Source organism: Melospiza melodia, chromosome 16 (assembly GCF_035770615.1).
Source record: "Melospiza melodia melodia isolate bMelMel2 chromosome 16, bMelMel2.pri, whole genome shotgun sequence".
Classification (NCBI taxonomy): domain Eukaryota; kingdom Metazoa; phylum Chordata; class Aves; order Passeriformes; family Passerellidae; genus Melospiza; species Melospiza melodia.
In genome coordinates, this window is record NC_086209.1 from 4,226,521 (window position 1) to 4,238,847 (window position 12,327).

The 12,327-nt window shown below is 49.3% G+C and overlaps 1 protein-coding gene across 1 annotated transcript; it reads left to right on the forward strand.

The window, feature by feature from the left end:
* The first annotated feature begins 923 nt into the window (after positions 1–923).
* Positions 924–2,299, forward strand: LOC134425918 (transcription factor SOX-3-like). Its single transcript, XM_063170939.1, has one exon. The coding sequence runs from the start codon at positions 1,153–1,155 to the stop codon at positions 2,107–2,109; it is 957 nt and encodes a 318-aa protein (XP_063027009.1). The 5' UTR covers positions 924–1,152; the 3' UTR covers positions 2,110–2,299.
* Positions 2,300–12,327: the final 10,028 nt, after the last annotated feature.

Below are 12,327 nucleotides of genomic sequence, written 5' to 3' on the forward strand. Positions count from 1 at the left end.
GGCGCAGGGATGAGGCAGTCCAGCCCAGCCCGCCCCGGCGGAGAGCGCCGTGCCCGCGGTGCTCCCAGAGCTGCCGGCCCTGTCCCTGTCCGTGCAGGTGCGGTGTCCGTGCCGCTGGCGAGGGAAGGGAAGGAGGGGTAAAGGGAGGGGAGGGACGGGCAGGGAAGTCGGTGATTGACAGCTGAAGTGGGCGCCGCTCCACTCACACATCCGCCGCCAAAGTTTTCTTTCACACGGAGAGAACTTTCTGTTGCCATGAAACTCGGGGGACTCGCAAGCGCCGTCCCCTCTATCCCCCCCCCCCCCTCCCCTTTTGGGGCAGCCGAGTGGAAAAGCTCAAGTGGCAGCGGGGTTGGTGTAGGTGGGGATGGCCGGGAGTGCCTGGCCGGCAGCCCCTCTCCCACCGACAGCCGTGCCCGCTCTCAGCATGGCAATGCAGAGTCTCCCCCCGGCGACAGCTCAGGAGTGAAAGAGTTTAGCCCGTCCATCCTTCCCCCGCCCCTTTATCCGCTCTGGGTGTGCAGTGCGAGCTCACTCGGTCTGCGGGCAGCCTCCCCGAGCTTGGCCCGGGACCGCGCATCCACCCGGGCGCCCCAAACCCCTTTGTGCCCGGCAGCCCCGAGCTCCCAGCGCTCCGCTCCGCCCCGCTGCTCGCCCCGCTGCTCCTCCCGCTGCCCCGAGGGCAGCCCCGGCCCGGCCGCAGCTGCGGGAGCCGCTGTGCCCCGGGGCAGGTGCGGGAGGGGCCCGGCACCCGCGGCATCCCCGAGCCCGGCTCCCTCCGCCCGCCCCCGGCCGCTCCGCCGCCGGCCTGGGGCTGTCGGGAACCGCTCGCTGATTGGCCGCCGCCCCCTCATTTATAGCCCGTCAATCACGGACCCCCGCGATCCCTGCGCGCATCGCCCGCTGCCGCCCCGGGAGCCGCTCCGCACAGCAGCAGCTCCGCCAGCGCCGGCACCTCGGGGAGCGGCGCTCCTGCAGGCACCGAAACTTCCTCCTTCGCTCGTGGCAGCCGCCCAGACAGGTTCTTTCTTTTTTTTTTTTTTTTTTTTGTTTTGTTTGTTTCTGTTTTTTTTTTTTTTTTTTTTGAACTTCCTCTCCTCGCTCGGTGCCCGCCTGCCCGCCGCCCTGGCGCACCTTTTACCGGCCCCGGCCATGTACAGCATGCTGGAGACGGAGATCAAGGCGCCGCAGCCCACGCCGGGCAGCACCGGGGGCACCCCCGCTCCGGGGAGCACCGGCAAAGGCGGCGGCGGCGGCGGGGCCGGCAACGGAGCGGGAGCGGGCTCGGACCAGGACCGGGTGAAGCGGCCCATGAACGCCTTCATGGTGTGGTCCCGCGGGCAGCGGCGGAAGATGGCCCAGGAGAACCCCAAGATGCACAACTCGGAGATCAGCAAGCGCCTCGGCGCCGACTGGAAGCTGCTGAGCGACGCCGAGAAGCGGCCCTTCATCGACGAGGCCAAGCGGCTGCGGGCCGTGCACATGAAGGAGTATCCGGATTACAAATACCGGCCCCGGAGGAAGACCAAGACCTTGCTGAAGAAGGACAAATACTCGCTGCCCGGTAACCTGCTGGCCCCGGGAGGGGGCAACGCGGTGAGCAGCCCCGTCGGGGTGGGGCAGAGGATTGACACTTATGCCCACATGAACGGCTGGACCAACGGGGCTTACTCGCTGATGCAAGACCAGCTGGGCTACAGCCAGCACCCGGGCATGAACAGCCCGCAGCTGCAGCAGATGCACCGCTACGACATGACGGGCCTGCAGTACAGCCCCATGATGTCCACGGCGCAGACCTACATGAACGCCGCCTCCACCTACAGCATGTCCCCCGCCGCCTACGGCCAGCAGCCCTCCACGGCCATGAGCCTGGGCTCCATGGGCTCCGTGGTGAAATCCGAGCCCAGCTCGCCGCCCCCGGCCATCACTTCCCACTCGCAGAGGGCCTGCCTGGGAGACCTGCGGGATATGATCAGCATGTACCTGCCCCCCGGCGGGGATGCCACAGACCCTTCCGCGCTGCAGGGCAGCAGGTTACACAGCGTGCACCAGCACTACCAGAGTGCCGGGACTGCCGTCAATGGTACCGTACCACTAACTCACATATAGACTTGGCTGCTCCGGACGCCTCCCCGTCCTAATCCCCAACCCCAGCACCGCTCCCTGACTACACCGGGACGTACGGCAGTGTTTCTCGGCTTAGCAGACTTAATACTAACTCTGGAGAAATTTTAAAAAGGAAATCCGTTAGTTGTGTCCTTTTTTTTTTTTCTTTTTTTTTTTTTTTTTTTTTTTTTTTTTTTTTTGCACAAGAAATAATATTTGAGCAAGTTGTTATTTTAATAGAGCACAACTCCTGCCTCCTAGAAGCCGCTGTGAAGTTTTGAAACCACGGCAACTCCTTTCCTGGTTTCGGCTAGGTTGGGCACTGTTTTATTCGCCTAAAAGTTTTTTTTAAAGATCTTTCATCTTCCAGTTTGATTTCTAGCGTTGCAATGACATAAACAAAAACCGCGGGCTTTTGTTTTTAAACTCGATTGTTCACATAATCGCTGTGGTTTATTAAGTGTTTTGTTACCGACCCTCGCTTGGTTTCCATCCGCAATCTGTAGCTTCCACGACTTTTTAATTTTGAGGTTTTATTCCTTGAAAAGGGGGAGGTGGGAGAGAGCAGAGCTGTGCGGGTCGCAAACGCGTTTCTTTTATTTATAGTAAGTTGTATGTCTCGATTTTTCTTAAGCTGTAAACTTATGTAAATGGGTTTGTGAATTTTACTGTGAAACATGTTTTGACATATCGGATAAAAACGTTTTAGTTTTGTTACCGGATTCCTTCCAAACACCAAAAAAAAAAAAAAAAAAAAAAATCGAAATACTCCTTCCTTGTTCCTAGTCCTCGTTTGCTTCCTTCCTCCAAACGAAGAGAGATCAATAAATTTTCTATCAGGCACGTCGGCGGTGTCCGGGCGCTTTGTGCGGGGCAGGGTCGGGCCCATCGCGGGGGCTCCACCGCTCGCTCCGGGCATTGCCAGCGCTGTCGGGCTGCGTTTCTCAGCCTGCCGAGCCGGGCTGTGCTTTGGGGGGCGGGAGAGGGAGAACGCGCTCCCTGGATTTGCTTTTCTGTTCAAGTAAAGCGGGAGCCGGGCTGTGGAAGCGCCGCTGCCGCCGCGGCCACTTGTTGCCTCCCCGCCCGGCTGCCTTCCTTCCTTCTCTCGGCCGGCGTGGAGCGAGGAAATTACGAATTACGGCTTTACGGCTCCGCCTCAGCTTGTTGTACTTTTTATTTCCTTTTTTTTTTTTTTTTTTTTTTTTGTTTCTCTGTCAGGAGGATTTGCCTAGATACGCCAGGTCATCTAAAATATTTACAAAGGTAAAACCCGTTGGGGAACTCTTAATTAGACTCCATTAAAAATGAATGGTTACAGGAGTCCCCAGAGGAAATAAATAATTCAATCTTTTCAGTATGTTTGACGAGCGTTTAGAGTCTGGACAACTTTTCTTTCCTTTCCCGGCCTTTTTTATATTTTTTTTTAGTTGTTTTTCTTTTAGGGATGTGCGTTACTCGTGGCTGCGCTGCGGAGGAGTCCCGGCGGAGCCGAGCATCGCTTCTCCCTCGCTCCGAGCCCTGCTCCGGCCGGGTCCCCACGTGTGTCCCCGGCTCCTGGGCAGGGTCTGGCTCCGAGCTCGGCGCTCGGCAGCGCATCCCCGCTTCGAGCTTCGCCTGCTCCCGCCGCCCCTCCGCTGCTCGCCTTGGGATGGGGGCAGAAGGACCGCGAGGGCGCTGCTGGGGTTCGGGTTTGCGTATGGAGACTTGCCCTGCCACCCTTTACCGAGGGGGGTTTCGCGGTCGCTTTGTGCCCCTTGGCTGCCCGGGGCTGTCGCGTCCGCGCTGCTTCCCCGGCGCTTCCCTCCCTCCGGCAGCGGCTCCTGCCTTCCCCGCCAGGCTGGGGCAGGGCTTTGCTCGGCTCTCCCAAGGGAAGAGGATGCTCTGCTAAGCTCCCCCGTTCACTGGAGGGTGCCCGGCTCCTGGCCTCGGGTTAGGGGCAGCCCCGGGCCCCTCTTGCTGCCCCATCCCGGCCCCGGCCGCGCTCCAGTCAGGGCAGCACAGCCCGGGTATCACCGCTGTCCCCAGGGCATCACAGCCCGGGCATCACCGCTGCCCCCGGGACGGTCAGGGCATCACAGCCCGGGTATCACCACTCCTCCCGGGATGGTCAGGGCAGCCCGGGTATCACCGCTGTCCCCAGGGCATCACAGCCCGGGCATCACCGCTGCCCCCGGGACGGTCAGGGCATCACAGCCCGGGTATCACCGCTCCTCCTGGGACGGTCAGGACAGCCCGGGTATCACCGCTGTCCCGGGACGGTCAGGGCAGCACGGCCCGGGTATCACCACTGCCCTGGGACGGGCTGGGGCATCACCCGGTAAAGGAGAACCCACATTTTCACACCCACAGCTCCATTCTTCCATAAAATTCTTGGGCGCAAATCTTTGGCGCTGCTTCTGTCTGTTGGTGCTGCTGTCCTTCAGGTAGGAGCAGGAGGGTATTGTAGCTGGTACCATGACCTGCTAGCCCTTGAGGAGAAGCATTTCCATGAATAACCTGGGGTCTGAGGGAAGTTGGTAGCATTGGTGGGGTTAGCAGAGTACAGGACACAGGCAGGGCAACAGCAAGACCGATTTCATCTCAGCTGGAGTCAAACTCTTCCCTGGTGCTCTCCAGAATTGGCAGTGCCAAGACAGCTCTCAGTGGGGAAGAGTGAAATTCCCATTCCCTGATCTCCCTCCACCTTCCCAGGGTGGTGTGCAGGTGCAGGTCTGACAAAAGCCAGGGCTCCTGAGCAGGTGAGCAGCTGCCAGCACTGGAATTGCACTTGGTGTCTTCAGAGTCAAACTGCACCTGCATCATTATAAATACTTGTTCTTTACCTCTGAGTTTTGTAGAAGTGGATTCTCTGCTGTGAAAGGGGAGAAACTCTTGTTTTTTCAGAGTTTGTAGTATTTTAAAGTTCAAGTTATCCTTGTTTGGCCTAAATTAGGGCTGAAGGAGGATCTGTGAGCAAGTTCCTGAGGGGTCACAGAGAAATGTCTCTGTACAAATGTCTCTGCCTTGCTCCCTCTGGAAGCTCCTACCAATGGTTAGGGCAGCTTTTCCTGATTTACTGGTTTTGAGATGTCCATGTAAAATTCCCAATGCAGTTCTCAGCTTCCTGGGGCTAAACTTTATCCCAAAGTTTATAAGCTTTGGTCAGAGCTTGTGGGCAGGGTTCTGGACAGGCCCATGGAACCCAGCCTTGGACATTAACTATAAATACAGATACAGCTTCTTCTTCCATCACCAGGAGGGTTTTTAATTAGAGAGCCAACAGCATAGAGGGAGACATTGCCTAAAAGACAACTTTTTTTTTCTCCAAAAAACAGTTACATCCTTTGCTTGGGCCCAGGAGATTTTCCTCCTGAACAAATGCAGAAATGTGTTCCCTTTATATCTGATGAAAGTTTGTTTTACTTGCGCTGAACTCCATTTTTAAATTTGCAGGGCATCTGGCCCTTGACATCCCTCCTGCATGCATGCAGGCATTAAATCTGAATGCCTTTTTAGCGCTGCCCAGGCAGGATTTCCTTCCCCTGCTGCTGTGGGAGAGCTCAGAATGGAGCCATTAACATTCACAGGTAAAGTTCCAAACCATGAAGTGCTGGGTTGTTTTATGTGCACCATCAGCAGCAGCTCTTTGCACAGTTAAAACAACTCCAGCCTTATTCTACAACACCCAGGACAAATGCAAGTGCACCCTTTATCTTTAGAGTGACAGAGCACTGGCTCTGAAGAGGTTAATGCTGGCATTAAAGTGTAATGACAATATTTAGGCTTTTGTTTTCACCTGTTTTTGAGGGGAAGATAACACTTGGTGCTGTTGGTTTGTCAAAACTCTGTGTATTGCGTTACATTTTCATGGTTCCTTCCTATGCCAAAGAGCTTCAGAGTTAATTTATTGCAACAAAAGTTGGTAAGTCAAAATAGTTTAAATTTTTGAAACAATGAGTAAAGTATAATAATTAGCAGAGGAAACTGTGGGCATTTTAAGAATATTTCAAGGCTATATGTTAAACTGCATGCTTTTGTATTTCTGCTATTTCTCTGCTTCAAGAAGAGATGAAAACTAAATTCAGGAAAAGCATTAGCATAGACACTTTGTGAAAACATCCATAAATTATCTTTTTAGCTGCCCCATATCAAACATGGGACTGAGACACTTCTCAGGAACATTATTAGGAAGACAGGAACTTGTCTAACTATCCCCCAGTGCTAAGGGAAAGGATGATTTCTCAGGAATGAGCCCACCTGAAATGTGAAGCTGGGTGATGCTCAGGGCTGGAATGTTGCTGCTATTCTCAGTGCCTGCAGAAGTGAGAATCTTGATTTCCTTTCCACTTACACAGACCTTGATCCCAGATTTCCTATAGTCATATCCAGTTTATTCACATGCTGCAGATTCAGATTATTTCTATGGTAAACTCCATCACTAAATTCTGACAAAACGCTGAAATAACAGAAAATTTGAATCCATTTCTTTTATGATTTCTCAAGGAAGGTGTGGATAGCCATCATTGCAGATGTGTTTGCATGGGGTTATTTAGTGGTTAATGCAGATTTCCAGAATAGTTATCCACATACTTCCCTATGACAACTTTTAATTGATGCCACTGAATGAAGCAATCAGTGCAACACAGTGACTTTTCCCCAACAGAATGTCCTCAGGATGAGGAATTAATTATTCTCTGCTGCAAATACCATTCACAGCCAACTTCTTTGTGTTGCTAGTCAAGCAAACGGGATTTTAGCTTTGCTTCTTCCAAAGGCATCCTCAGAAGCTCAGTATCCCTACTGAACCTCACTTTTCCCGTTTCTGAAATATCTCTACCTCCTTAGTGCAGCAGGGGAGACTGCAAAGCACGTGAGCAAACATAAGAGAGAGCAAGAGAACTGGGAGAGGTCACAGAACATCCATATAAAGATGTATTTATGGCTTCTCCATGATGACAAATAATAATTGTGTTGTGCTCAGATGCTCATCTTTATTGCTGTCGCTAAGCTCAACTGTAATATATTTATATTTATTCAGGAATACATCAGATTAAGACTAATCAGAGCGTGGTTTGGCCCCGTTTGAAAATATTTGTGCTGATGTCAGTGAAGTCTCTGATTCAAGTCGACGTTAGGGAGAAGCTATGGGGTTTTACCACATCCCATGGATCCTGTGGAAAAATCTGCACTTTTTTTCCATGCTTTGGCCATCCCATGCTGGGGGATCGGTGCAAACTCCCCTGGGCTGATGGGGTGAGGTGTGAAACACAAACTCCTGCATAAACCGGGCTGCCTCCAAAGAAATGCAAAGTGAGCCGGGCTCTCAGAGCCCCCATCCCATCCCATCCCATCCCATCCCATCCCGTGTGGATGTGTGGATATTCCACGTGCACCCAGGGCTCAGAGAGCCAGGCATCCCTGGGGAACGGCTCAGCAATGAGAGGGAAATTAAGCAACGCTCAAAACTTGTGAGCTGCTGTCATTTATCTCTTCTGCAGCTTCTGATTGAGATTCTGGCCTCGGTGAGCTTTTTTCCTTTGTCTCTGTGGAGAATATTATGCATCTTTTCTATGCAGGCCATAGGAAATAGTAGAGCAGTGATTGCACCGAGCCTTCAGGATTTCCCCTTTGTACAAGACTCAGCTTATTCATTTCATGCATCATTCACAGCTTGCTGTGCTGATTTCAAAAATTCTATACATCCACTCAAAGGGGAGAGACACAAAGGGGAGAGGCAGAGCAGGGTGCTGGACGTGCCTTAGGCGCAAGTAACGACTGCTCTGCTCCCGAATTTGCCATTTGCAGGGGAAGAGATCTTGAAAGTCAATGGGAACTTTGCCCATTCAGAGTTCAGGATAAGACACTTGGCATTGATTTCGTTTTCATTGTACTGTGCTGCCAAGGCAGAGAAGCTTCTCTTCCACAAGGTTAAGGGAAGATATTTTAATCCAAGTAATTCTTTTTTAAATTTTATTTTTCCCCTCTCCCTCCCCCCTTTTTTTCCCTTTCAATTCACTAGGCAGTTTTGCTTTTACAGCCTGTAAACAGCAAGTGTCATAGTAGAAATTCCTTTAAAAAAAGCAAGTTATAATTTCATAATTAAGCAAAAACTTCCTTTCCTTTAAACCTGAGTCTGTTAAACAGGTGAACATTTGTGAAACAGGTGTGAATTTTTTATGAGCATGCCAGAGCTGGGATAGTAACTGAATTAAGTGTCATGGCCCTAAAGTTAAAGGAAGTAAATGAGCTGAATATACAGGCTGGCAAACATTTGAACCAAGGTAATTCTGTGCAGTTTTCCAGGCATTCAGCAGGGCTGTGTGAGTGGCTGCAGGAGGGATTAGCCCTGCCTTTGCTCTCTGTCCCAAGAACCACTGAAGTTTCTCTGACTTGATAAAATTGTTTTAAACAATACCAAAAAAAGGAAATCAACTCATTGAAAGTATATTCCTTCCTTCTGCAATAACTTTTCTGCTCCTCTCGCTAGATTTCAGATCTTACTTGTACCAATTCTAGCCAAGAACAAATTCTTTCATTTGAAAGTCTTGTGTAAGCAGGGAGGAATAACTTTGGATTAATTGTTAAAGGCAATAAGGAATCTTTTGGTGTTCTTTTGTTCAGACAGCAGTAAAACAAAAAGATTATTGAAGAGTTTCAGCTGTGGTGGCATGGGCAGATCTGGAGGCTCTGGAGTGGGGAACAGGACTGCTTTGGCTCTAGCACAGGGCTGTCCATCCGTGCCCTGGAGTTATTTTGATTTCAGGTACTGACAGCCCAGTTCATGACAGGACATGTGAGCTGCACAGAGCTGCCCAAATCTGGCACATCCTTGGGACTTCCTGTTACATGAAACTTCTCCCACAATCGTTTCCTTTTCAATTATTCAAGCGAGGACTAGAATTTAGGCCAGCCTAAACTGAACTGAACAAGTATTTGATGAGGTTTTGCAGTCCTGTGCCCGGGCTTGGTTTCTGCTTGGTTGCTCCTCCCTCCTCCATCCTGTCAAGGTTCAGAAATTGGCTGTGAGCACACCCTGCACACCCAGGGGAGGATTGGCCATTCTATCCTATCCTTTTTTTGGGGTGAAATAATTTTCACTGGTCTGACACAATGCCAGCCTGGGGAAAGAGCCCAGGGTACGTTTTGATGCACACAACCTCAATAAAGTTCATTGCTCCTCACACTGAGGTTTCACCCCTTCTTTCCAAGCAGAACTACTTACCTCTAGCATCTGTCAAATTAGAGTTTCTCACAGCTTCACACCAGAATTCTGCTGTTGCTGACAAGATATGAGGATATTGCCAGAGCTGGGTGCTGTACCTTGCTCAGGTAGGACTGCAAGGAAAGGAAGGAGGAAAAAAGAGAAATTCTCTCCAGGAGTGAGGTTACAAAGGCACTGGCAGACTTTGGTGCTTGATCTGCCTCATCTCCAGTGCAAAGTAGGCAGATGTGCAGCAAATGTGCTTTTGTCTGTATCCATTTCCAGGCACACATCATTAAGTGAACCAGAGATTCTGTAGCAGGGTGGGAGCAGAGGAAGGACAATGTGAAGCTGAAATAAGCACAAATTAACTGTCTCTAAAGCGCTGTGTGGTCACAGCACCAAATTCTCTGCTTGATTAGTGACAAGGAAGTGGCTGAATGTGAGCCTTGGACGAGAAGCAGCCCATGGGGTCACCTCCTTGGTGGGTTTCCAAAATGTCTGAGCTTGCTGTCAATCCACAGGAGAATTCTGTAAAACCACATAAAACCACTGTCAACCATAGCTTTTGAGGCTGGCTTGCCCACAGAAGGACTGGGGAGAGAAAAAACAAGCAGAACAGACCTTTATTGTCAGGGAGATAAAAAAAGTCAGGGTTCTAAGCAGAAGCCTGAGCAGCTCAGGTGTGAGGGAAAGAATTTGAGTTTACCTTGCCCACTTAATAAGAAAAACTCCACTTTTAAATAGGGGCAGGTGACTTCAATAAACTGCATCACAAAGTGTGTTATAAAGAGAACCCTTGAGCACTGTTAGGCTGGGAGCTTTTCAGGGGAACAAGTCTGGTTTTTCCTCAGCTTCTGAAGTTTTGGGTGTGATTTTGATGATCACATTCATCTGTCTAAGCAGGTTTAAGCACAGTTTGTGCCTGCCTTAATTCAAGCCCAAAGGGAAGTGTGGGAAAGCAAACAGTGACCCCCAGCATGGGAGGTGAGTGAAAGCTGTGGCTCTGTGAGATGCTTTGTTCCCGCTAAACTGAGACCCTCTGCCCCCCTTTGAAGCTGCACTGGTGCATGTGGGAAGGGGGGACCAGGGACAGGGCAGCAACTTCAAATCAGGCTTTTGTGGTTTAATCACAAATGTTGGCTCGCTGTGGGCATGGGAATCACAGGTGTACAAAATGGAATTGTGACAAAAAACACCGAGAAGGGTTTTTCTGAGTTCATTTAATGGAGGAGCAAGATGTAAAAAAGGAGAATGATACAACTAATGGAGGTGGAAGGGGAAAGTCCAAAGGTAATGGGATGAAAGGAGTTTATCACCTTGGAACATGTATGTTTCACTTCTGGGTTTGCTTAAAACTGTGAAGGAAACAATGCAATGTTATTTTGTATTTAAAATAATCTCCATTTTCTGTGTCTCATTGTTACTTTTCCAACATGCACAATGTGGCCAGAATCTTATCCTTACCTTGAAGTGTGAGCACAAGAGAAAAAGCAGTTGTAGCTAATGAATGAGCAGGAACAATAGAGATCTACTGGCATTTGTCCCTAAAATCTCTGTGTGAAGGGGAGGATGGATGGGGGAGCTTTGAGAGGGAGCTAGCCCAGATCTGCTGAATTTCGATGAGGATTTTTCTAGTTTGTCTCCCATTCTGGTTGGCTGCATTATTATTTATCTCATCACTCAAATTGTGGTAGGTGCTGCTTGCCTTGGAGTATGAATAACAAAGCTGTTGGGCTCGGTAGAGTTCACTTATGCAGTAGGAAAGAATAATTCTCTCCTCTCCAGGAACTGCTGGGTAAAATTTAATAATCTTGGCTGAGCCTTGGTTTAGGGAAAAGGATCATAATGGTGCCCCATGACCTTAAAGTACAGAAGTATTTAAAAATATCCAGGTGCAGTCAATGAATTCCTGCTACATTCCCTTGTATCCCTGCAATAACTTTTCCTGAATATAGGGCATAAAAACTAGTTTAATAATTGTTGGATCAAGTAATTGAGAAAATAAATGTATACCATGATGTTGTGCCACAATTGGTGCTGCCATGGTCTCCCTATTTAATAGCATTGCTCATATTCAGTGTTAAACTGAGTCTGAAGAAGGAATTTAGTAACAACTTCAGGTAAAATTCAACTAATCCTAAAATAATTTTAATAATTATTTAAGTTATTTTAATTTAATTAATTATTAAAATAATTTAAATATTATTTTAATAATAATAATATAAAATAACACATTTTCACATGAGACACCTGTCTGAGCAAGTTCTCCTTCCCTGGGCCCAGTGAAGTCACCTTCAGGCTGGAGTATTTGTAGGATCAGCTGTTAAATGTTTGACAGCATTTCCATTTCAGTGCCCTTAAGCACCCTCAACACTTTAGAGGCTCCTGAGGTATGAGAGAAAGAGAAGAGAAAACTCCCTGGTGCTGAGGGCTCTGGTTACTGAGTATTGCAGGACTAGCTGGGGTCACTTTAGAGACAGCAGGCAAGAAAAGTGGTTGTATCATTAAAATCTAGAAATTTTTGTGATAAATTTTCATCTAGAAATGCCCAGGGACATCTGAGATCCTTGGGACCTGTGGGTTTCTGTCCTTGCTGGCAGGTAGAGAAGGTGGCAGATTTCACAATCCATGAATCTTTTGTCATTTGCTCTTCAAAAAAAATCTCTCAAATGTCCTGGCTGTTCAGATGTACAGGAGGGATCTGTGCTTTTTAATGAAGGAAAATTAATCAGGGAAAGGGAAGGTGAGCAGGATGTTGATGCAGTTTGCCCAGGTGTGTGTCTGGAGCAGCTTGGCACCCACAGAGAGCAGGTGGAGAAAACTGAGACCTCAATTAAATAAAAATCGCTGAAGAGGTCTAAAAGACATTCTCAAGATGTGGGTACACAGGAGTGTGGGATGACCACTGAAGGGAGTCAGAAGTCTGCATAATACCTGAAGGATGCAAAAAGAAAAACTTGTTCTGCTGGGTGGTGGCCTGTGACACAAGCAGGAAAACTGGGAGGATTTAATGCCAGTGAAATAAAAGGCAGATGTGC